The sequence below is a fragment of the Carassius carassius genome, chromosome 1 (assembly GCF_963082965.1).
Source record: "Carassius carassius chromosome 1, fCarCar2.1, whole genome shotgun sequence".
Classification (NCBI taxonomy): domain Eukaryota; kingdom Metazoa; phylum Chordata; class Actinopteri; order Cypriniformes; family Cyprinidae; genus Carassius; species Carassius carassius.
Window position 1 is genome coordinate 19,793,796 of NC_081755.1, and position 27,594 is coordinate 19,821,389.

The 27,594-nt window shown below is 36.5% G+C and overlaps 1 protein-coding gene across 3 annotated transcripts in view; it reads left to right on the top strand.

The window, feature by feature from the left end:
- Nucleotides 1-27,594, top strand: part of LOC132141086 (NACHT, LRR and PYD domains-containing protein 3-like) — a 174,726-nt gene that overhangs the window by 127,648 nt on the left and 19,484 nt on the right. For 2 of the 3 annotated variants that reach the window (XM_059550301.1, XM_059550318.1), the window contains exons 2-6: nucleotides 14,662-15,299; nucleotides 16,077-16,199; nucleotides 17,463-19,400; nucleotides 20,519-20,689; nucleotides 26,439-26,609. In XM_059550301.1, the coding sequence (XP_059406284.1) occupies nucleotides 14,710-15,299; nucleotides 16,077-16,199; nucleotides 17,463-19,400; nucleotides 20,519-20,689; nucleotides 26,439-26,609 (2,993 nt within the window). In that variant the 5' untranslated portion in view covers nucleotides 14,662-14,709. Of the gene's footprint in view, nucleotides 1-2,249; nucleotides 2,308-14,661; nucleotides 15,300-16,076; nucleotides 16,200-17,462; nucleotides 19,401-20,518; nucleotides 20,690-26,438; nucleotides 26,610-27,594 lie in introns of those variants that run through there. The other variant, XM_059550311.1, reaches the window with a different exon arrangement.

Below are 27,594 nucleotides of genomic sequence, written 5' to 3' on the forward strand. Positions count from 1 at the left end.
ATACACACAAAGGGAATAAATAATAGTGTACAAATGTAGGCCTATAAGTAAATTGCTTATTTTCTAAATAATAAAATCTTCAACATTGTCAACGGACGTCCAGATTATAGCCTATGAACGTCTGTTCAGTGGACGTTTAGATTATGGCCGGATTGGACATCTTTATTCACGTCATTTATGGACTGTTTCTGGATGTCAACGGACGTCCAGATTATAGCCAGTATGAACGTCTTTTCTGAACTAGTTCTGGCTGTCAGTGGACGTTTAGATTATGGCCAGATTGGACATCTTTATTTGCGTCATTTATGGACTGTTTCTGGATGTCAACGGACGTCCAGATTATAGTCAGTATGAACGTCTTTTCTGAACTAGTTCTGGCTGTCTGTGGACGTTTAGATTATGGCCGGATTGGACATCTTTATTTGCGTCATTTATGGACTGTTTCTGGATGTCAACGGACGTCCAGATTATAGTCAGAATGAACGTCTTTTCTGAACTAGTTCTGGCTGTCTGTGGACGTTTAGATTATGGCCGGATTGGACATCTTTATTTGCGTCATTTATGGACTGTTTCTGGATGTCAACGGACGTCCAGATTATAGTCAGAATGAACGTCTTTTCTGAACTAGTTCTGGCTGTCAGTGGACGTTTAGATTATGGCCGGATTGGACATCTTTATTCATGTCATTTATGGACTGTTTCTGGATGTCAACGGACGTCCAGATTATAGTCAGTATGAACGTCTTTTCTGAACTACTTCTGGCTGTCAGTGGACGTTTAAATTATGGCCAGATTGGACATAAATTCACAGTGTCATGAATCGACTAATTCTGGCTGTCAATGGACGTTCAAATCATGGCCTGGACGGACGGACGTGATATCAACCTGTTTTGTACGTCCACAGACGTCGCTTGCTCAGTGGGGAGGGAACAGTTTGAGAATTCGTGAGTACGGTTTAGGGCGCACGGATTGCCAAAACCGTCGTCACGGATTTTTTTTAAATTATTTTTACTTACACAGGTGACTTCCCGGGCTCCGTAGCTGAAAATATAGCTACTGCCCAAATCAAATAAGCAGTGATGTTGCCCTGCGTGAAAGGGCGAGGCTTATTCCAACGTAAAACGCTGTATTGTATATAGTTTGTATAAAGCTGCCTTTTAATGAAGCTGAAAGTGCGAGTAATAAAATAATATGATGCAAACCAACAGGAATCCTTGCTTTTTCTGCTCTATTATGTTTACATTTTATGTGGGCAGGGCCCCATATTAGTTATTGAAACGGGCCCCCAGATGCTTAAGGCCGCCCCTGCACCTTACTTACCCAGTTGATTGATTACATTGATTATTGCAAACATTTTTTGTATTACAAGTTTTCAAAAATGTTATGTTTAAATATGCAAATGAGGCATTATTTAATGAAATATGTGCTAATTTGCATAAATGTCTAGTACAAAAATCTGAACACTAGATGAAGTCAGTTTCAAATTGTTTGTTTAATTTTTTTGACATATTAGAGTCAAATGTTTTTACAGAGGGAATTCTGGTTATCTTTTTTTGTCACTCCATAATTCAGAAAATACTTTGAACAGCCAGAAAACAATTTATTTTCACAATTTTGGGGGGAATAAAATGTTGTATAAAATCAAGGAAAATATATATGAAGAAATCCCTCTGTAAAAACCTTCAGAATATAGACAGGAATAAAAATGTCAAGTTTGGTGTGTGTAAGTGCTACTGAAGTGGAGATTTATGGCTCAGTGTTGAAGAAAAAACTCATTTTGAGGAAATGGCCTTTAAAAATATGTATTGTAATTGAAATCTATTGACACAAACAGATAAAGTGCTATAAAAGAAACACTTAACAGTGTCTTTTGGATGTTTTCCTTCCACTAGTTTGAAAAAGCATTTTATGAAAAACCAAAAAGCCCAAAATCTCAAAATTGACAGGTGCTTGAAAAAACAGTGTTTTTGCCTGCAGTGTCTCACCTTAAGGAAATATAGGAGTTCATTAAGAAATTGAGAGAGGTTTAACTGTGATGTAGGACAGTCCAAATGCAAAGAGAAATAGTTATCTTCAAATAACAGAACTGAAAAATAAAATGTGAAACTTTTTCTTCCTTCCTTTGAATGTGTTCTCCTTCTATTCTGCTGCTGTTTCACACTCCAGTCCAGTGGGAGGCAGTAATTCATCAGTTGGCTTGTAAACAGCACCAGAAGAAGAAGGTCAAAGTGAAAGTAAAAGTTTTCATATCGGATGACCAGACGCCATTTCAGAGAATCAACATTAGAAAATACCTTCACATGTCACGGTAAGTTCGCTATAATCTTTTATTCGCCTAAACACACGTCACATAACCCTTACGAAAAATAACCATGGTTTTATTATAGTAAAACTGTAGTAAACCATGTTTTTTTGGCGTGTTGACTACCATTTGTATAACCACAGATTTACTACACATACCATGGTTAAACCATGGTTAATATAGCAAAACCATGGTTAATTTGTGGTTACCATGGTTTAACTATAGGAACCATGGTTTTTTGGTTTTATTTGTAGTAAAACCATGGTTAATTTTCGTAAGGGAAGGTAGCCTACATGAGGTGCATTAACACACGGGCTTTAACGGCCTGGGGCCTCATTTATAAAACTTTGCGTAGGATTTGCGTCAGAAGTGGCGTACGGATGAAACATAGGACGTACGTACGCACAGAAATATTCGGATTTATAAAACCGTGCGCACGCACATCCTACGCATTTTTCCTTTAATAAATCAAAATCAATTCTAAATGTAGCGCAGCTTTTGCGGCTTCATGACACGCCCATAGTTGCCCATAAATAGTCCGTGAAACGCCCACAAGTTAATATTCATTGATTGCGAAATCATGGCAAACACAGAGAGGAAATCAAAAAAACGTAACTTCACTCAATGTGAAGTAGAAGTTATCGTTGGCGAGGTGGAAAAGAGGAGAAAAATGTTGTTTTGAGGGCACAGTGTGGGCATTACTAATGCCAAAAAGGCACTTGAGTGGCAGACGCCGTAAATGCTGTAGCCTCACAACCTCGGACCGTGGCAGAAATAAAAAAGAAATGGTCGGACATCAAAGTCGAGGCAAAAAACGTCTAGCGCTCCTTCGCCAGAGTGTGTCTGCCACGGGTGGGGGAAAGGGGACACCGGAGCTGACCCCTCTTGCATCTGACAAGCTACAGATGTCGGTAATAATCGACGTGGAAATGGGAAATTGTTCAGCGCAAATGTAATTTCTTGTTGCTTTCTGAATGGTTGAGACATACGCCATACATTGTTTTATCAAAAATAAAACAAACTATATAAAGGCATATGCATGAATACCATAATTCCGTGGCTTATGAAGAAATGTTTTACTATGAAAACAACTTTCCCCAGTGGACAATTAATACATTTATCTATTTATTTATCTATCTATCTGTCTATCTAATTGCATCTATATCTGCTCCGCCAGACGGACACATTGACGAGAATATCAGTTTTGTACATTATTTCGTTCTGTTAACTATATTATTTATGAGGATGGATTGCACAACATGCCAATATTATTGCAGAACATATTTCACTTTTCTTTTTGCAAATATGTGTTCATTTGAATTTCTGTTGTAATTTTCGTTTGATTGTTTTTGTTTGTTTCACTGCTGATCGATCAAACGGGTGTTCGTGTAGGCTGTTAATTGTAAGACTTGCTTTGTGAAGTCTTCATGTTATTTATGAGAGGCAGTATTGTCATTTTCACTTTCACGTGTTTCTTCCATCTGCCGACGGTGTCGCCATTTCTCATTTCACCCGTTTTTGTGCGTACGCCTGGGTCAGAGCTTGCGTGAAGGACCGCACATTTTCCCGTCAAGTTTGCTTTTTATAAATATCAATTATTGCGTAGAGAGTGGCGTACGCCTTCTTTTGTGCGTATGCAACGTTTATAAATGAGGCCCCTGAACCCCACGGGCCTACACTGGGTAGAGGGCTAGCTGAACATAAATTATATTTTTCGAATAATTATTTGTATATGTAGGAGTTTGCAGCAGTGACAACATTATTCTTTAAACAAACATACACTCAAAGGAAACCAACATTTTCGATGATCCCCTGCTGCGTGAAAGGAACCGGACAATTAGTTGTATGTAACGTCACACAGTGCGAATTCATATGCGTGGATATATGCTGTGCTTTAAGTGGCCCAAAAGAGGTGCCGGTGTAGCAGTCGATTCTGTTCCCCTCGGAATTCCTGTTTCCCCTTCGGTTGCCAGGTCCGTGTAATAAACCCAACTGAATAGTTAATCAAACATTTTCCTAAAGTAGCCTAAATTCCGCAACACTGCCAAATTTGGCAACACTGCTGCGTGCAAATACACCAAACACACCTGGATGTAAGGAAAGCAAAAAGGGACATATTTCTTGCTACACTAAAGCATTGTAAAATGATTGAACTAACACATTTGACATTTGAACTAATATTCTATTTGATTAATCTGTTCACCTTCTTACTGATAACAGTGGAATATAGTTCCTCATTAAGGTCAAAACTATATGAGGAAATTCTAAATTACAAAATTCAAGGTGTTTATCCATTTGTCTTAAAAAAGAGCAGAAATATTTCATTTGCAGATGTTCCTCCAGTTTCCAAGTTGATGGTAAGCAAAGTGCTTTAAGTGACAACTTCTCTACACTGACACGTTTTCGCATAGTAAAGTGAGGTATAGTGAAAAAGAAGAAAAAAATCAGTTCTTGTCAAGACTATACTTAACTGACTTAAAGCAACTAGCACATTGACAATGACCTGTTTTCTAATTTATGTTTAAATGGGTCTATTCCTTCAATTGGGCATTTAGAACCTCATTGCAGGTTATTTTTTAGATTTTAACAATAAACCTATTTCAACAGATGGCAAACCTGATCACATCTCCTCAGAAAACAATGTAAAGTTTAAAAAAAAAGTGATTGCAGGACAAAAAGAGGCCAGCCAATTTTTATTTTAGAATTAGAAAAAAGCAAGCTTGCCATTTCAGCTAGATTATACTGGCCTGGAATGGGGTTGGACGTTGATAAATGGTTCAAAAGGCTATACTAAATATTTTCCTTTTCAACATAGCTGTGAGACATAAACTGATTATGTTTATAGCAAGGATGAATTTAGTGGGGAAAGTCACCACCAGGACCAACAATGTAAATGAGTACATTTATTGACCATTACACAAAATAGCCTATGCCAGTGGTTCCCAACCTTTTTCAACTCGCGGCCCACACAACCAAATAACCAAGAACAGACATAAGTCAAAATAATCACTATGGTAAAGGTATAGACTTACGGCAAAAAATATAGCAAGCTCATTAATTGTAGCTGCGCCTCAGGTGTTGAAATAGATTTGTTATACATTATACAGGTTCACATGTATACTCCCGTCTGTAGTGCGTATATAAAGCATGTGTATGGGGTCAGCAGCGAGCGCGTAAATGTAACGCGAAAGCACATTAAAATAATGCACGAGCGCGTATCTCTCTGTTCGCACGCAGATTTCCTTTGCTCTATCACAAAACCAGACGTGCTTGCTCAGATACACGCTGCTCTCGCGCGGAGAGTCTCCTCTCACTTAAACTGCGTCCTGTGCACTCACAACTCTCTCTATGTTCATGTGCTAGATATTAATTATTTTCGCCCGTTTTTATTTCTAGCCTTTTACCGCGTGCAGTGTGAACGCTCTGATCCGTCAACATGGGCTCGGAAAAAAGGCGCATCACAGACAGTGTGTGAACCTGGAGTTATAATAAGGCATATGCCCAGTCTGTTCTGTTCTGCGCTGGGGGTGTTGCATTCTGATTGGATCGGATAGCATACTGCGGGAGGTCAGGGCCACAGAAAATCTTGCTATAAAGCGATTTAGAGATTGTGCACGCTCAAATCATGATTTTATGGCGATTTCAATTAATCACACATCCCTAGAATGAACTGGAAATGAACAGAAAATAACTCGGTCTGGCACCGCTCAGCACAATGGGAAAACTAGATCCAGCCACAGCTCGGCAGCAGGTAGATAGACATCGGAGCAAGCAGTCATGAGGGAATACATCAGCCATTTATGCATGTTTGAATTTGTTGTTGAACCACAGGTTGAAAACCACTGGCCTATGCTATTCTGACTAAATATGAAGCAGCTGTGTACTGCATTACTTTATTTCACAGGTTTGGGGCAACAAAGATCATTCTTTCAGACCAAGGCACAGAGTCTGTTAACCAGGTTTATAGTTTATTGAATAAAGGGGAAAACATCACTATGAATTAAAATTTTCATGTGTGCATAGTGTTCTGATTTATACCTAACATTTATGGTTCATTGTATACTTATTCTAATGTATGTTTTGCACACACAAAGATTTTTTTAAGCTTTCAGTGCATACATAAATACAACAACAGCAAAGCATATAATAAAAAAGTAAACATAAATGAGCATAAATTCATAAGTAAGTCAACAGACGACCTTATAAAAATAATAAATCCTTTTATTAGTTTGTGGATTTGCTTGAGCTAGAAAGAGCTAATGTTACTGAACATAAATAAAATGTGCAAAATGATTTTGAAAAAATACCCTTAGAAAGAGCTACTGAGCATAAATAAAATGTGCAAAAGGATTTTGAAAAAATACCCTTAGAAAGAGCTACTGTACTGCATTACTTCATTAGTTTGTGTCTGACCTGCAGCGATATCATTCTGGCTTGGTGGGATGTCAGCCAGCGAGTCATCAGATTCTGACCGTGTTCTTTTAGTACTCAGAGTCTGAAGCCAGGAGAGCATATTAAGTGTTGTTCACTGTATTTGTACTTTTACCAAGCCGAGTGTATGCGTTTCACACACCCTCTCCGGCCACGTTGAGTTGTTACTGACAGCGGCAAAAGCGACGCATGTGCTTTTTACTTGTAAAACTCAAGGGTGTATGGGTAATGTAGTCTCTGCTCTTGGTGGGATGAATTAGGAAGCGTGCATTGTGAAGGAAGCTCTAAAAAGCAGCAGCGCAGGCAAAGGATTTAAAACCTCTATTAAAACAGATGTCCAAATGAGCGTACCGGTACGCTAAAAGCACGTTCTGGGCGCACGGAGAGGTGGCGGTACGCTCAAGACAAGAGCTATATTTGGAAGTGGCGGTACTGAGTACCGGTGCGTACCGGCCCACTTAAAGCACTGGATATATGTGGCTATAGGGCACTGGGTACTGCCATAGAAGTATTATGGATAGGCCTATTATAGAAGTCTCTTATATAAAACTGTCAGAGTAGCCCAGCATCCTCTTCAACGTGTAACGTTAGCTATATAAAAAATGATAGTGGGCTAAGTATAGGCGCAAAAGCTACGGCTGACCATGTACGATGGCCAAAATTGCGTGCATGTCGGGGTTATATTAACCATCAGACCAAAACATATCTTAGACTGTTTTGAAAAAATTTAAAATTCGTATATTGATTAAAAAAAAATAATATAGTGAAAATCAGGGTCATTGTCTTGGCAAGTCAATGGAGTTGGAAAAAAAGGTGAGGGGGGGGGGGTCACATATATGTCTGGACACATATATTCCCCAGCAATGGTGAGATGACTTACTGTACTCATAGGATGTTCTTCTCCCATGTTGATCAGTCTGTAGAAATTAGTTCGGCAAGATGTAAATCATTTAAAATGTGACAGCCACTGTCCTCTTCTGTAACCGTTACATTACCTACTTCAGCGAGAGTCTGAATCTGTGTTGCGCACAAGCCTTTGAAAATCTTATCCAGATACAGCAATGCTATTTTCTGATTGGCTGATCGGTAGCTATATCTTTTTATTAGATTAGCTGGTGCTCATAATGTCTATGCGTGAGAAATACAAGGTGTGGCGTGTGAGCGTGTGAACGTGGGACTTGAGACCGGTGAGTGGCGCATGTGGCGCTCATTTCCAATCTCTCCACCGGCCTCGCTCCGTTCCCACGGCTCTCGGCACCGCCCCACTTGTCACATCAATATTTGTATTAGGGCTGAAACGATTCCTCGAGTAACTCGATTAACTCGATTACAAAAAATGATCGAGGCAGAGGAATTAGGAAGCCTCTTTTAATTTATTTTAAATCTCATGTCAGGTTCTTTTGCAATGATTTTTTTAATGTGACACAACGCGTTAACGTCACCCACAAAGCGGAAGGAGACAAAAGCGCTGCATCCGAAATCACATACTGCAAGGAGTCAGCAGTGTTTTGATTTGAGGGCGCGGGCAAACGTAGAGAGAACGTCGTGGCGTGTGTCCATTGCAAGATAGAGCTGGCATACTACAACTAGGGCCCTATGATTTCTGCGATGCAGAAAACGCGGAGAGAATCGTGGAATCCAGTCATAAAAACGTAATTTACAGTTAAATGTAGAATGGCACGGAATTTGCCAAATTTTGAATGAATTAATCAAAAATAGGTCATTGCACTTACATCAAATCACGATATTGGCTAATATCTGTAAATATGAAGCCAGAACAGTCTATTTAAATATGAATCCTGCATGTTCTGTGTGTCTCTGTTAATGAATGGCGCAGAAGCTCGTCCCCGTTTATTAACACACACTGAATCGCACGTGACGCTCGCGGTAATTTCAGCGTCTGCTGTCTCTCTAAATAAGACGAGAACACATGAACAACATCTCCAGAACTGCTCTGACAGTCACTTAATGAGCATTTGACCGTTTGATTTGAGTAAAACTAGCGTCACATAGTGATGGGTCGTTGCGAATGAGCCGACTCTAAGAGTCTTGTAGGTGAACGACGGGAGCTGGCTCGCATATCTGAAGAGCCGACTCTATTTAAAAAAAATATAGCCTATAGTAATTTAATTCATTATGTAATAATGAAATAATGGATGCATTTTATTTTATTTAAAATAATTCTGATCAGCCTCACATTCTGTTCCTGTCAATCATACACGAGGTGTCAACCAATTATACGGCATGAGGGAGGGGCCGAGCCATCACACACACACAAACAGTGTCAAACTCGGAGGAGAGGAGAGGAAAAACACAACAGCCTTGAAAACAAAACAAAAAGCAGGAAAATGAGTCGGAAGCACAGCAGCATTTGGAATCATTTTAATGATCATCAGCCACTCGAAAGTAAGGCAGCTTGCATTTCTGAATGCAAATCTCTCATAAAATAAAAATATGATCAGCATTGTGTGTTTTCATGCTAGTTATACAAAACATAACTAGTGAGATAGTTCATGCTGATTATATAACATGCCAAAAAAGAGGGACCAGTTTAATTCTTTCAATTATTTATTTTTCTTTAATATGGGTTCTATGTTGTTCAGATTCAGATTGTATTTGTTTTGTAATGTTGTTGTTTCTATACATTCAAAAGTTGTAGTATTTTTTTTTCATAACAAATCAATGCATTTTTAAAGAAATTGTGAGAAATTGCGAGTATGATTTCATTTAATAATTTAATTAGAATTGTTTTCACACCTATTATAGTCAAAACATTATTGTTTTTTAAAGAGCCGTTTGTGAGCCAAAAGAGCCACTCACGAAAAAGAGCTAGCATCACATCACATACACAGAACTGTAAAGGTACGTCAACTTGTCAAAATAAAAGTCTGGTTAAAGACTATTGTTCAGCAGAATGTACATAGCCTACTACTAAAAAAAAAAAAATCTAACATTTTTTTTTTTTTTTTTAAGGTTTAATCAGACAACATTTCTTCCATGTTTTACTTTTAATAGTAAATCCCCTTTGTTTACCAAAAAGTTAAGTTAATAATCAATAATTAAAAGATAAATTAAATTTATGTTTTATGTGTTTAATGTTTAATGTGCATCTCAGAAAATGCTTTATTTAAAAAGCCAACTGAATGGCACTTAAATGCACTTAATTTCATCTGTCAACTTTCTTGTCACTGTTCACGGTACAAGTACAGACAGAGAAATGATGGGTAATAATTAAAAGTTTATTTTTGATGTGTGCATTGCATTCTATGCATTTAAAAAATAAAAATATTTTTTTTCTAAAAAAGGAAACTTAGTTCATTTTAAGAGACCTGTGACGATCACGGAAGGAACCGCGCATTCAACATGGACGTTAAAACGCACAAACACACACCGAGACTGTTTGGTGATACAAGAGTTTATTGTAATTATTGATCAGAGAGTGATAAAATACCTGAAACCCTCAGGCCACACTCTCCACTGCAGAAACAAACACAGACTACCTTCCATTACAAAGACATTCACATTTATACTGGTGGCCAGCACCATTACCACATGTTGAAGGACAAACTCACAGAAAACACTTTACACATGTCCCCTTAAATATACAGAGTCTGAAAGAAACATATTGGCATGATGCTCTACTTAATAAATCTACTTTGACGGTGTGTGTTTGTGCGTATGTGTGCGTATTAACGTCCATGTTGATCGTGCGGTCCCTCCGGTGACCGACACAAGACCCAGGAGTCTTATTTTCCCTTGCATAATTAATATTGCACTTTAATTAAGCAAAAACACATTTTATCCGATTACTCGATTAATCGATGGAATTTTTGGTAGAACACTCGATTACTAAAATATTCGATAGCTACAGCCCTAATTTGTATATTAAAAACATTGTAATTTAGAAGCAATATGCTATATTCTGACCCGTTTTTGACCCCCCTCATTAGAAGGCTCTGTTTGAATAGTAGTGATGTGTCGTTCTTGAACGATTCGTTCATTTTGAACGAATCTTTAATATGACTCGGGAAGAACGAGTCGTCTCGGGGAGTGATTCGTTCAGTCGCGCATGCGCATTATTCTATAGGTTCTGTTCTAGTAGTAGTGATTCACCTGTCAGTCAATGCAGTCTTGAGCCGGAAAGAGAATTGATTAGTTCATAGTTCGGGTCTATCGGGTTTTTGACTCGTTCCTTAATCACGTGACAGCCCCATACACTTACCCAATGCAGTCTGAGCCGGAAAGAGAATTGATTAGTTCATAGTTCGGGTCTTTCGGGTTTTTGACTCGTTCCTTAATCATGTGACAGCCCCATACGTTAAAATCAATGCAGTATGAGCCGGAAAGAGAATTGATTAGTTCATCTCATGAGTCTTCGGGGCGAGTCATTCCTTAATCACGTGACAGCCCCATACGCTAAAACCATAGACAGTAAAAGAATGCAGTATTGAGTCGGAGAGAGAATTGATTAGTTCATCTTTCGGTTCTTCGGGTTGTTCGTTCCTTTGTCACGTGACTTGACAACATTGGCTAGAGTAATTATTAAATCAGATTGTCTGTATAAACCATACTTTTGTAACATATGACACTTTATAAACATTAAAAAGCACCGTGTACATACTTTTGAATTGTTGTTTATTGTTTATTTTTGTGCCAGAAAAGCTTTGTAACAAAGAGGACAACTATTCCAAAATAAATCAAAATAATAAAAAAGTAAATAATTAAAAATTAAATTAAAATGAAAAGATAATAAAGCCACAGGGTCTAATAACCTTAACAAATTAACTTTAAAAGTACAATATAAAAAAAGAAAAAAAAAAGAAAAACTAAATATTGCACAACAAGATTTGCTTTTTTTAATATAATAATTTAAAATGAATATGTTTTAAAATAAATAACACTTTTGTGCCAAAATAAAAACTTTATATCAAAGAGGATAACTATTCCCCAAATAATTTTAAACCATTTAAATAAAAATAAATGAAAATGAAGAGATACTAAAGCTACGGAGCCTTATAACAATAACAAATTACCTTTAAAATCACAACAACAACAAAAATATTGTCAACAAGCTAGTCTTTTTCTAAATAAAAAAAAAATAATTTGCATTAAAAAAAAAAACAAGCTCCTTGACCTTGGATGGGCTGAGTCTGTTTCTTCTATCTGAGATAATCTGCCCAGTTTTAGAAAAAATTCTTTCAGATGGCACAGATGTGGCCACAATGCAAAGTCTTGTCTTTGTGACTTCAGAAAGGCTTTTGTATACTGGTGAACATCTCCTCCACCAGGCCAGAGGGTCTGATGTGCGGGGTAAGAGTGGCTCTGCAAGGTAGGCCTGCACCTTTATAGCATCTGAGGTCTTAGAAGAGGGAGCAGAAGGCCTCAAGCTTGCTACCCTCTCGTCAAAGTCTTCCCAAAACACGGCCCCTGCACTGGCAGTAGCACCAGGATCTGAAGTATCCTCCTCACTCTGAGCTGGGTTAAAACTGTTAAAGCTGAAGTTATCATAACCTTAATGTTTTAAACTAACATTAATAATTCAAATTCAAAATTTTATTTGCTTTTAATGTATATGTCATTATGTCCTTTTTTGAGCAATCTTCTTATACATATATATTACACCAATATGTCAAGTCTGCCTAGGAAAAGCAATTATTATACCAGCAAACTCAAAATTGGAGTAAAAATTAACAAACTAGTCTATAAATACTTTTTAATGTAAGCTTGGATTATTATATTATTATATAGTCTGGTGTTTATTTACCAATAGACAGTCAAAAAGACAAATTAATCAATATTTTATTTATAACAGGGTTTTATTTATTTATAAAATAATAACAAACCACAGATCCTCAACAAACAGTAACAAAAACACAGTGACAGAAAATGTCAGAAATAGCGTATGGGTCTGTCACGTGATTAAGGAACGAGTCAAACTCGACCCGAGACCCGAAAGACTCATGAGATGAACTAATCAATTCTCTTTCCGACTCAAGACTGCGTTAGTTTTGCGTATGGGGCTGTCACGTGATTAAGGAACGAGTCAAACTCGAGGACTCTTGTCAGATAAGAGGTGAGATGAGCTAATCACAGACTAAAGACCCAGGTAAAGAAGGAATTTTTTTTCTGTATCTTATAGCATTTTAGTTTTGTATTGTTTTTAGTGTGATCAACGTTTGCGTAAGTACTAGATGTGTTGGTCAAGTAACACGTAACATTTTCATTACATTTTGCTAAAATGAACGAAATGACTCGAAAAAAGATTCGTTCATTTTGCTGAACGAGACTCAAAAGTCTGAGTCGGTAAAATGATCCGAACTTCCCATCACTATTGAATAGGTGTGGTGGATTGTAGACTCATAAGTAAAAGCCCACTGCTATGATTGGTTAAAGGGTTAGTTCAACCAAAAATGGAATTTACCCCAAGATATACTCACCCCTCAAGCCATCCTAAGTGTATATGCCTTTCTTCTTTGAGAAGTATACTATTAAATAATTATATTAAATAATGTCCAGGCTAATGCATGCTTTATAATTGGAGTGGATGGTAGCCCAAAATTTGAAGTTCAAAAAATTTAACCCATCCATTACAAAAGAAGTCCACACAGCTCTATGGGGTTAATAAAGGCCTTCTGAAGTGAATCGATGTGTCAGGTTTCTTCCATAAAATCTTCAGGAGGCATTCATAGAATCTTCAAAATTACATTTTATTAACTGCCACACTCATATACTGTTCACAATAGTGCAAGAAAATATGGGGAAACAAAATAAAATAAAAGGAAAAGGGGGGGGGGACTAACTGATAAATAAAATCAACATGCTACTGAGTTCTGGGCCTCAGATGTTTATCCAGGGATCCCTCACCAGAACTGATTCAGCCCTAGACAAATCACACCCTTTTAACAAAACAGAGCAAACCATTTTATAATTACAGGGGGACTCAAGTCCGTACATCAAATACACTTTATAAACATGAAATTCCATTCACCATAAAGCAATAATAAAATAAAATGGAAAGAATGCACCTTATTATAACAGTCTTACAATTAACAAATAATCCAAACCCTTGTGGTACCCAAACTACATTTCCCATAATTTCTAACACAGGATAACATCAGGAAATGCTGCGCTCTTTTAATTACAAACCTTGGTTCCATGCTGCAGTCATGGATGCCGGCAGAACCATGGGTAAGATACTCAATCCTTCAACTAATTAAAGAAAATAACCCATATCTTGTGTAGTTGTGGTTTTATTCAATCCCTAGCGTGCACTCTACTAATGAATTATGTCGCTCTTTGATCTTCAATGCGCGCATAAGAGACAACTTGCACATCTAACACTAAATGTTCGGGGTAAATATTAGAGAGACAAAATAAATACATTAAATTTATAAACAATTAATCCCTTAAACAAAAATACCATTTATCCTACAAAGAAATGAATTAAAAGTCTAGAACAGTTTAAATATACAAGCCCGATTCTTACTAAAAGTGTGGTCTTTGCCATCACACAATGCTTTTGTTGCGTCCAGTGGATGATGTAGGATGTAGGCTTAGCGTAAACTTAGCGTAAAAATACAATTTTTGTTTACAGCAAAAGGAAAACCAGTGTCCTCTTGGCTTTTATCGAAATCTTCAGACATTTTTATTTACAAATCCTTGTTTTGTACTACTAATTCGTGACTGGTGTTTTGTTTCGCTCTCTTTTCTGCACTTCCACGTTCGTCACTTTTGCGTTTGTCATCACCACGTTTGCATACATCCTACGTCATCCGCCGGACACCACTCTCTCATGAATGTGCGTACGACAGTTAGCGGAAGCTAACATAAAAAATTTAATCACCAAAGTTAAGTAAAACTCAAGAATTATATTTTAACATACTCTAGTGTATCTAAATTCAGTTGCATGTTCTCTGATTCCACATACAGGCCTGAAATTAAGTCTCATCTACCAGGAAAAGCGGAAAAGCCTGTCAAATGAGTGCATATGAGGAGAAAGAGCAGGAGGCTTCTGCTCCTGAATCTCCAGGATTCAGCTGTGTGTCTATGAAGAGTAACAACTCCATGATTCTGCCCCCTAAACTCAGTGATGTTGACGCTCAGAGAGCAGGGTCTCCAGGATTCAGCTGTGTGTCTATGAAGAGTAACAACTCCATGATTCTGCCCCCTCTTCTCAGTGATGTTGACGCTCAGAGAGCAGGGTCTCCAGGATTCAGCTGTGTGTCTATGAAGAGTAACAACTCCATGATTCTGCCCCCTGAACTCAGTGATGTTGACGCTCAGAGAGCAGGGTCTCCAGGATTCAGCTGTGTGTCTATGAAGAGTAACAACTCCATGATTCTGCCCCCTAAACTCAGTGATGTTGACGCTCAGAGAGCAGGGTCTCCAGGATTCAGCTGTGTGTCTATGAAGAGTAACAACTCCATGATTCTGCCCCCTTATCTCAGTGATGTTGACGCTCAGAGAGCAGGGTCTCCAGGATTCAGCTGTGTGTCTATGAAGAGTAACAACTCCATGTTTCTGCCCCCTGAACTCAGTGATGGAGCTGCTATGACCTCTGACCCTGGGTGAGTATCATGAAGTTTCTGCTGTAGTAAAACTTTGATATGAAACAATTTTGAATGGTTAATCATTTACTGAGGTCTATAAATGAGAAGAAAAAAAATATTTTTCTAAAAAACAGACATAATTAAATATATGCAAATAAAGAAAAGAATCCACTAAAGCATTAAAACTGTCTATACTGTGTCCCATTGCTAAATGTTCCAGAATAGTGCTGTGTGCTACAGTTTGAGAACCACTAACCTTTAACCATTTTGTGTACTCTAAAAAAAAAACTGAAAATTATCTTTATTTTGTCCTCATTGGTACCCCTGCCAAGCATGCAACTGTAAGGGGAAATTATGACAGCTTCCCACAAACAACACAGTTAGCTTCTCACGTATCTGATTATATTGAACAAACCCTGATGTTTTTCTCTAGGTTTACACACTGTCAAATTGTGCTTTAGCAAAGAAAAAGATGGTTAAGAAAAAGATTAACAGGTTTATACAGTACTATTTGTCTACATTTTCATTTTAAAGAATTGTTTTCTGGCTGCTGGGCTCCCAGCTGTACCTCTCATTCAAGTCTCATTTACATGCATACTGGTTATTTTTCATTTGTAACTGGTTAGGTATGCACTTTATTAAATCAATATTGTTTATATAATATCTGTTTCTTTCTTTACAACTATATGTTATGCACATTCTAGTTTTGACAAATATTACTTTGTAAATTCAAGATGACAGATGATTTCAGAAACTACAGAGAAGCAATATCAAATATTTCTGTCTTTTTCTCAGTATAATCAACAGGAAGAGAAAGAGAGACACATCTCCAGTATCTAGCTGTGAGTCTATGAAGAGTAACAACTACATTCATCATCTCGCTGATCTCAGTGATGGACCTGTGACCTCTGACCCTGTGTGAGTATCATGTGTAACATGCCCCCTGAGTTTAGTAATGACGCAGTGACCTTTGACCTTGTCTGAGTATAATCATGCGTGGTGGGACATTTGAGACAAGAGCCAAGAGAGTGCAATAAGTAAATTTAAAAAAAATCTTATTTCTGCAGAATATATTTAGTCAGAAATAATTAGTGCATCAGATAAATAAAAATCACGACAGTAAACGTTAAAGAAAGAATTGAGCTTTTTTTTTTAGCTTTCTTTTTCTCTGTTGGATTTCTGTGGCAGTAAATCTGAAACCAATTTTGAATTTTGAACCAATAATCAGAATAAAACAGTTGCAGGATGACATTTTTATCTGACTACAAAATAATTAATCTCTCTCTATTAAAAATGTTGTTGTGGTTGATACAAATATTTACATTATAATTATATTCATTGAATTCTGATAGAGTGGTGTGGGATTTAACCTGAGAGCTCAAATAACATAAATAATGAGCCAGAGCCTCTGTGTTTTACCAAGCAGAAGATAAATCAGAGGTTTAGAGATGAACAGACAAGGGTCTAAATGTGTTTATTTGTAATTCACTACTAAAGTGATTAATGAGTGAACATAAGTTGCAGTCACTTTAGCTTATAACACTTATCAACAATAAAATATAACTTATGACAAAGTATTTAAGCAAGAAGAAGAAAAAAGTAACAACAAAATAATTACAAACATCAGACATCAATTTTTCATTTTATACCCTTTGCAAGGTATTGATATTCATCAAAGACCGGGTCATCATAACAGAATCAGAAACGCCAAATGGGTCATTGTGTAGAAAAAGGTCTGGTGTTGGCATGCAAAGTAGATGAGTGCAGTGTATAGTCTATATTTTACCATATGTGTGCTGTCTGAATTTCCTGTTTTACCATGTGTTCAGTGTTTAAATATTCAGTAATCATTTAAATAAAATGCAGCTCATTATCTGCCTTCAGATGCGTGATGTGCATGAATGAACTACAATTCATATGAAACATGTTCTTTGGAAAAAAAACATTGAGAAACTTAATTTGTGATGTCAGGAAGTAAACTGGCCACAATAGACAGAAATTGTGTTATAATTATGACGAGTCTATTAAATGATCAACTGTAGGCTAAATGTAGTATACATTTAGTAGTAATAACATTTAATAAAATAATTTAATATTAGAGGCTTTTAAATATTTTATCTATTTTGATAAAGGTATTTTCAGTTTGTTTTTGAGTGTCTGTTCTTCTAAATTTCTTTTCAGTGCTGGGAGAGCTGACCAGATCAGACGTGTGTCCTGTCAGACCTTCACATCCTCCTACAGTCAGAACCACATCAGTCATCATGACACAGAAACAGATCTGCAGCTCGATTCTCATCAACCAGAGCAAGATGATCTACAGAGAGTCAAAGACCAGCACAAAACCAGCATGAAGAACAAGTATGAGAGCTTATTTGAGGGAGTCAAACTACAAGAGAATCAGACCCTCCTGAACAGGATTTACACACAGCTGTACATCATAGAGGGAGAGAGTGAAGGAGTGAATGAAGAACATGAAGTGCTACAGATGGAGAAAAGTTACAGGACACTCCAAGACACTCCAATCAACTGCAACGACATCTTTAATCCTTTACCTGAACCAGGATATGGGGAGAAGAGAAGAGAGAAGAAAGACAATATAAAGACTGTTCTCACTAAAGGCATCGCTGGAATTGGAAAAACCGTCTCTGTGCAGAAGTTCATTCTGGACTGGGCCGAGGGAAAAGCCAATCAGGATGTAGATTTCATGTTTGTGCTTACATTTAGAGAGCTGAACTTGATTAAAGATCATCAGTACAGTCTTCACAGACTTCTGCTTGACTTTCATCCTGAACTTCAAGATCTGGACTCAAAGATTTATGATGAATGTAAAGTTGTGTTCATCTTTGATGGTCTGGATGAAAGCAGAATTTCACTGATGTTTTCAGACGGTCAGAAAGTTTCTGATGTGACTGAGATTTCATCAGTGGGTCTGTTGATGTCAAACCTCCTGAGAGGAGATCTGCTTCCCTCTGCTCTCATCTGGATCACCACCAGACCAGCAGCAGCCAATCAGATCCCCTCTAACTACATCAACCGTGTGACAGAGATTCAGGGATTCAATGACCCTCAGAAGGAGGAATATTTCAGGAAGAGAATCAGTGATGAGCATCAAGCCAGCAGAATCATCTCACACATCAGAAGAGCAAGAAGCCTCCACATCATGTGTCACATACCCGTCTTCTGCTGGATCTCATCCACTGTGCTTCAAAACATCCTGAAACAAGATCTCAGTGCAGAAATCCCTCAAACTCTGACTGAAATGTACATCTACTTCCTGCTCATTCAAACAAAGATGAGGAACCAGAAGTATGAAGAGAGAGATCCAGAGAAACTCCTGCAGTCCAACAGAGAAGTGATTGTGAAACTTGCTGAACTGGCTTTCAATCAGCTGATGAAGGGCAATGTGATGTTTTATGAGGAGGACCTGAGAGAGAGCGGTATAGACGTCACTGACGCCTCAGTGTATTCTGGGATCTGCACTGAGATCTTTAGAGAGGAATCTGTGATTTATCAGAGGAAGGTTTACAGCTTTGTACATCTGAGCTTTCAGGAGTTTTTCGCAGCACTGTATGTGTTTTTCTGCTATTTACACAAGAACAGTGAGGTTCTGAAGATGTTCCTGACAGGAAAGAACAGAACTCAGTTTGAGAAAGTTTCTCTGGATGCGTTTCTGAAAGGAGCAATGAGTAAAGCCTTAAAGAGTAAAACCGGACACCTGGATCTCTTCCTTCGGTTTCTTCATGGCGTCTCACTGGAGTCCAATCAGAGACTCTTACAGGATGTACTGATACACACAGAGAACAACCCAGAAAACATCAAGAAAATAACCCAAAACCTCAAACGAGGTCAGAAAAACAACGTCAGTCCTGACAGATGGATGAATCTGTCACACTGCTTGATTGAGATGAAGGATAACTCAGTTGTTGAAGAAATGCAGGCTTTTTTAAACTCTAATACAAAAGAAAAAAGTCTTTCTCTTGCACAATGTTCAACTTTGGCAAACATGATCCTGATGTCAGAGGAGGCGCTGGATGAGTTTGAGCTTAAAAAATTCACCACTAAATCAAAAGATGGGAGACGGAGACTGTTACCTGCTGTGAGGAACTGCAGAAAAGCTGTGTAAGTGTGAAAATACAAACATGCAGTAGTTACATTTGACAAAACTTGATGGTGGTGAATAGGATCTTCTGGGTTTGTTCACAAGCATAAAATGTAAGTTATTGCAGCTAAGTTTTGTTTTTTATTCTTTACCTAATTAATCCAATAAATATATTTTATAAATAAATGATTTTAAAAAGGGTTTTTCTAAAATAGTGTATACTTTGTAAACATAATCAAACTGTGAGTAAAACTAATACTACTGAAAGGCAGCTGTCAATGTGAATAAATGAATAAAAAATATATATTGTAAGAAAACATTTATTACAGACTGGGGATGCACGATATTTTTGGCAAATGATTTATGCAGATAAAGGTCCAATATAAACATTTTGCCACTATGTTTTGTCAGGAAGATCTACCTGCTTTATAAGGACTAGACTGTTGTCAGGTTTTTTTTTTTCAGCAATACTCAGTATCAGTAAAAAGTTTCCTTTTTACAGTTTAAATTAGCAACAGTATGATCTTGTTTATGAACTGATTTATTTAATAATCTTAAATCAGACAATAAGGGTTGTCCAATAGCCAGACAAGTTTCAATGCTTTCTCTCCAGCAACCTGTCATGAAATATTCACTGATCCAGAAATCAAATCAGTTCACAAAGGACAAAACCAAGTCCCACATTTTTCTCATTTAAGAAGCTGTTTAACTCCGGTGCGTCACAATAGGGAAGACAATAACAATTTCTGGTTCATGCAGACTTTGAAATTAAAATTACAGTGCTTTTGGGCATTCTGTGTTGGCCAAGTCTGCTCATTTGTTCTTAGTTTTTCCAGCCTTGGCTTATGATTCTCTAAATTTATATTTCAGTTGAAATGCTGAATTTCAGTGAACTTGTCAGTAAATTTTTACATTTGTTAAAAAAAACAAAAATCTTCATTTAAAATATACCAGTAAACACCCAGATTATGCAACTCCATAGAGAGCCACAACAAGGGCACATTTGCACTGTCTGATGATATTATCTGAAATCGTATAATCATATAATATGTATTGAGACATAAGGTCTGCTACACAAAGAAATTTCTTGTGATCTCATGGATACACTTGTTCATCAACACCTCCTCCCTGTTTTCAGGTTGACAGGCTGTGATCTCACTGATCAGTGCTGTGAAACTGTTGCTTCTGTTTTACAATCATCAAACTCCCTGAGAGAGCTGGACCTGAGTAACAATCATCTGCAGGATTCAGGAGTGGAGCTGCTCTCTGCTGGACTGAAGAGTCCAAACTGTCAACTCAACAAACTGAGGTTTGGCTTTTTACACCAATTTAGATTTGAATTAAAATTAAGGTGATATTTATATATATTTGAGTTTTATATATACAGCTAGCACATTGTAAGCTAACTATTAAAAGACATGAATAAAACAGTATGATAATGTGGCCATTATTAAAGTATTCATGTTATTCTATTGTATATGTGCAGCAGCATGTCTGTGGATGTATTGGCAATAGCAAGTCAGGTCATGACATGAATGTAAAGATCTGTGATGTTGACTTCTGTTTTACATGCATGCAATGTAAAAAGAACTTCATTAATCGACAACTTCTGTGATTTTAAAGGGAGCCTTCTTTACTTGCTTTATTACAAATTTTAATTGCAGCCGCATTTAAATGCAGGTGTGTATCATATTCCTTAAAATATCCTTTTTATCCTTTTTTTAAAATATCCTTAAAATATTCCTTTGTAATTCAATTGCAGAATGTGAAACTTCCATCTTATTCGCAGTCTATAGCATTTTATTATTATTTGTACAATAATATTTAACTTAACCTGCTTTGTCTTAATCATTTAATGCAAAAGAGATTTATTAAAACAAGTTTATAAGAGTCATGCATCTGTTTAATCAAGAACAACTAATGATCAACAGGTTGGAGTGACATCGGCCTTTATATCATTTTAAATTGTCAAATAGCCTTCAATTTACAGGTTATAACTTCATCTGTAGACTTATAAAGATTATTTTTAATGCAGATCCCATACTGTAACAGAAAAGAAATGTGCTCTATTATTATTCATATTCAAGTGTTTGTGCAAAAATTATTAATGTGCATGCATGACAGGAGGCGCCCTCTCGATCACTTGAATCTTTTTCTGATTATGAATCTACAGAAAGCTTGAAATGTCCACTTTTATACAAACCAATTCAAAATGAAAGCAAATACTCTCTGATTATGTGCATCAGTGATGCGGGGGTTGATCCAAAGTGAGAGGGTGCCTGTGGTAGCCCGCGTCGCCCGCGGTTACGAGTCATCCAAAGATATTTGTAATGATATTCGGGTCACGGTCGGTCGAGTCGTTTGAAATAAAAAATAACAATTAAACCTATGTCATTTATATAGTACTAGACACATTTTTGAAATACATAGGCCTACACTTTATTGGCTGAATAACTGGTGAAGATGACGCACGAGCTCAGTCTGCACGTAGAGATGGAGGCGGCAAAGAAGACTGCATGGGGAGCAATGGCGCTGTTTTTGGTAAAACATGATTTTGACGACTTCATTAAGTTTTGTTTTATAGAAAACTCTTTTTAAAAGATTTTCGTTTTGTATAAATTGTATCTTAATTTTGATCAATGTTTTATCAATCAGTTGCCCGTGTTTAATAAATAAGAAGCAAATATATAGCCTAGCAGACAATGTAATGAGGCGCCGGCACGATCACTTGCATTGATGTGAACTGGAGGGCGCCGAAACTCAGCTTGTGCCTCACAGATTTGAGAAATATAAGCTATATATTACAGAAAGCTTGAAATGTCTTCTTTTAAATTAAAATATTCAAACCAAAATAAATGGGCTACTCTCTGATGATGTAATCCATATGAAATGTGCATTTCTCTCTGGCGTTCATGGCGAGTCTGCATCGTCAACTTCATCTTTCAGCGACACAGAAAACACCAGTTTATTACTAAACAATAAAATGACTCCTTGCATATTTTCAAACCAGTAGGCCACTCTGGGTTGAGCGAGACCCCACGGAATGAGCGAGCGGAGAATAATATAAGGAGAAATGCGCTCTCTGCTCACGAGCTCTGATCGGAACAAACCCGAGCCTCACTGTCTGCTGACCTTGCAGAAACATACAAATAGACATAAAATAGACATAGACTAGACTATTTTAGTACAAATTATGAGCTTACTGATGATTTTTTTTATAATTCTTGACAAAATTATAATATATTAAGTTTTGTTGTTTGTATTTATTTTTTTTTTGCCTAGTTTTGCCTACGTTCCTATGGCCCAATGACGCTACGATGAGCATTTACTGCTTTTTAAAAATGCGGGTCAGGAAGCGGGTCGGGTACAATATTTTATTTTTATTTTTTTGCGGTCCGAGTTGCGGGCGGGTTAGTTGAAAACGTCGGTCGGGTGCGGGTTATTAATACATTGACCCGCGCATCACTGATGTGCATCCTGTGAGATGAGAGCCAGCACCAAGACTTTTTATCTTGCAGCCGATAAGAAAACATTAGTTTATTAATAAATAATTAAAATGTGTACTTTTTCACAATTATTAGGCTGCTTCTGCCTGTGCTTTGTGGCAAACTTATATATTAAGGCTCATTATGGATCATAGATGTTGATATAATGTAAAAGTGCGATTAGTTGATAATGACTTAAATGAACGACTAGGCTACTAGCAGTGTTGGGAAGGTTACTTTGGAAATGTAATAGGTTACAGATTACAAGTTACCCTGTTTAAAATGAAATAGTACTGTAACTTTTTCAATTACTTTATTAAAGTAATGTAACTAATTACTTTTGAGTACTTTTTGATTACTTTTGTAAATTTGTGAAAATTAAAGAATAATAAATAAAAGCATATACATCAACTTAAATACAGTTATCTAATAAGAGTGTGACGTATTCTGTGTAATAAACTCCTGAAACATTGGTGTTTTTTTTAAACTGTATATGATGATAGTTTTCTCAAAATAAGTAAAATGCACATGAAGTGACACAGAGCAGTTCTAGAAATTATGTTTATGTGCTCGTGTACTCCTATATTGAGGCAGCAGAGGTTGAAAACACTGCGAGCTTCAGTAGGCCTATATATGTGTAGTAAATGAAACCATGTCTTTGCCATTAATTTACAGGAGGGGCGGACTGGGAAAAAAATTCAGACTGGAAAATTCAAACTCATACAAACAAATTCATGGACAAAACTACTTTTTGTGTGGACCTGACATAAAAAAGGTTTAAATCTTTAATTTGGGGACATGCTAAATAATTAAAAGTTCTCTCCTGAACTGCACCTTCACTTCCATTTTTCTCTTCCGTCTCTTTATTTTGCTTATCCAGTTATCCATCTCTCTCATGACTTTAATACTCAAGATTGAACAAAACTATACTTTACAATACAATACTCTACAATACTACAATATCTTTATAGAAAAATCCTAATACTGTACACGAGTCATGTTTTTCCCTTACAAAAAATTACCATGCTTTTATTAGCCTATATAAAAGTAAAATAACCTTTTTTTTTTTTTTTTTTGCAAATGGATTTGTATTTATTTTTAAATAAATACATTTGTAAAATAATTTTACATTTTTGGTTATCACAGTTAAACAATAGTAACCATTTTCCCTGGATTTATAGTTAAATATTAAAATGTTAATTTTCGTAAGGGTTGTGTTGTTGTCTGTCATAGCTCCCCCTAAACCTTTAAAAAAAATCTGAATTTTTTTCAGCTAAATTACTACTGTAACATTACAACAGATAATAATGATGTCCTTTATAGTATTTTGAGTGATGACTGATGAGCAACGTGCTGCTGCTTGATTAAATAAATAAAAAAACAAAGACAAAAAAGCATCTTTACAGATGAAACTGACCTGAAACCCTGAACAGGAGTTCTGCTTCTCTGCTCCAGCTGTCCACTCTACTCTCTCTATTCTCTCTATTCTCTCTCTCTCTCTCTCTCTCTCTCTCTCTCTCTCTCTCTCTCTCTCTCGCATTGATTACTCTGAGTCTGATCCAGACTGAACCGTTTGGCGGAGGCGCCGAGAGCGCGCGAGTCATGACTAACAATTCATGACTGATTAGAGATTTAATTATCAAATGGCGGATTCACAAATGATCGCTTTAGTACATTCGGCAGGCAATTATACAATAGTGATATTAAAATAGCGGGCACAATCGTCTGCCAGGCCACCGGGAATTGTCCCGGTTCTCCCGGTGTCCAGTCCGCGCCTGATTTCCACAGACACGCAGAACGTGCAGGAGTCATATATTGCATTTTTGGGGCTTAATATTCACAGACACAAGTCGATGTCATGTTTTGATTCAAGTGTACTGACCTACTTTTGATTTAGTCATCCAAAATGTGGCATATTCCGTCCGCGTTAGGCATTTCGTTTTTATGACTGGATTCTACGAACCAGACTGTATTTCCGCATCCCGGAAATTATTAGGGCGGTATGTCTCAGAATAGTCAGTGCAATTTGGGAAATAAATCAGTTAAATCTGTATGTGGATGTGTGTAAATATTCAAATGTAATCCCCTTTGTAATCGTTAAAAATTTCATAAGTAACTGTAATTTAATTACTCATTTTTTCTTAGTAACTATAACTAATTACAGTTACAATCATTTTGTAATTAAATTACGTAACGCCGTTACATGTAACTAGTTACTCCCCAACACTGGCTACAAGTAACTAGAAAACTAGAACTAGTAACTTTTCCTAAACCTGCTTGAAAGCCTCATAAGACACTGTTCATTCAAATAGCAAGAGATTAACACCATTATTTCAACCCCCACAAGCTATACAGAACTACCCCTAAAGAAACCAGCCCCTCCAGCTGGACTGAAATCGGTCTGTTTTTTGGCTGCGAGGAATGGTGTGTTGTCATTCTACTTGGATGAAATGTCTATTTATTCATTATTTTCTCTCATGCAGTATTATTATTTTCACCAGACCATAATAATAACAAATTATCAATTGACAATTAATCATTCTTTTTATGAAATTCATTGTTATTTCTGAATGTATGCATTTATTTCTGATAACTTTTTAACTGCAGGCAGATATAGGCCTACATTATTGTACATTACAAATATTTGGATCGTCCCTTATTTTGTCCCTTATTTTCTTAAAGAATAAACACTTATTTTCTACAAAGACTAATATATTTTCACAATTAGCCCTTATTTTCCATTTCTGAAGTTAATTGGCAACCCTAATGATAATGTAATTTGACTCCCCTGACAGTGGCACCTTCCTCAAAACAAAACAAAAGCAAAAACCTAAGTTGTAAGAGATATGCTAGCGAATAATAGATTTAAAAACTAAAAAGTGGGTGCTTGGTTTCCGAAAAGGAAAACGAATACAGCTCGTTTTCACCCTTAAAAAAATTATATATATGATGAAAAGTTATGATAACATTTTTAAGTTAGGTTACTTTAATTCATAGAAATAATTTAAGCAATTGAAAGGTTTTTTTTTTTACACTAAATTCAACTTGAATTACAATACTATTAAACTGACTTTAAAATCTCAAGGAGTTTATAAGTTGAAACGGGTGAAATGTCACAGTGCATGTTAAAAACCCAAATTTAACTTGTACCTTATATAGTATCCAAATATCTTGATTGCAGGTTACCATGAAATTAAAAATATAGGGGGTGGGCTTTTTTTTCTTAAAGTAATTTTCAGATGCAATGGGGAAAAAAATTGATAAAAACACATTTTGTATGTATATACAGCTTGTTCTACCTGTTCTCTAATTCATGAGTGTTTTATGGTCAAGATCTATTGAAAGACATTAATAAAAAAAGGAGAACATTATGATAATGTGGTGATTAATAAATCATCAGTTACTCCATACATGAAGTAATCATTTCTTTCATAAAATATTGGGATATAACCTTCACATTCATGTTCTATGCAGACACCTTCTTATCAGAATCAATGCATCAAATTCTCTTAAACATCAAATTCTAGCTATGCGTTGTGTATGTAATGAATTATTTCTCCTTATCCTCTTTAGATTGGCTGAATGCAAGCTCACTGATCAGTGCTGTGAAACTGTTGCTTCTGTTTTACAATCATCAAACTCCCTGAGAGAGCTGGACCTGAGTAACAATCATCTGCAGGATTCAGGAGTGGAGCTGCTCTCTGCTGGACTGAAGAGTTCAAACTGTCAACTCAACATACTGAGGTTTGGCTTTCACATTGATTCAGATATATCTATCTATCTATCTATCTATCTCTATCTCTATCTCTATATCTCTATCTCTATCTCTATCTCTATCTCTATCTCTATATATATATATATATATATATATATATATATATATATATATATATATATATATATATATATATATATATATATATATCATTTCATGCGTTTTTGTATATGTCAAACCTCAACATTGCGAGTAAATCACTCACATATGCGAATCAATCTTCAATCTCGGCGACTAAATGATGTCTGATATTAGCCAATGGTTAAAAAATTCTCAGATTTTACTCGGCGCTCTGTGAGTTGTATATATATATAAGTATAAGTTTAGCACAGTTATATGTTCACTCGCCGAGCACTTTGACAGAGTGCTTCCAAGCTCCACTCTCCATCAAGCGATCTATGCTGGTTTTCAGTTTATCTGAATGGATGTGCAACGCACCTGTATTTGATGTACCATAAACTCTAGTGTGAAGGTGCACTACTCGCCGTCACTCTGTCTCACACACAGGCAGAGAGAGAGAGAAAGAGAGAGAGTTGATGCCTTACATGTAAACGATATTTTTTATGTATTTTCCTGTCAAAATGATGGCATAGTCTTTGGAATTCTTCAGGTTTTAAGAACTGCCGGGTAGTGGGCGGAGCTAATGCACAAACAGAATCTTATTGGCTGCAGTCACCTATTATCGTCCCTGTTTTGATTTTAGCAAATCTGTTCGAGCGAATGCACAAAACCTGATTAATATTCATGAATCCAGCAGCTCATTAATCCTTAGTGTGTTTTATATAACCACCAGTCCAGTTAAACTGTTCAGTTTAAATGACTAATATGTTTTCAAACATGATTATCAAGTTTGTCTAAGTCTAATTACTAGTTCTATTATTACATTATTCTTGATTATTACCCTTGTTATATTATTATTATTATATTATTATAGTTGATAATGCTTGACTGACT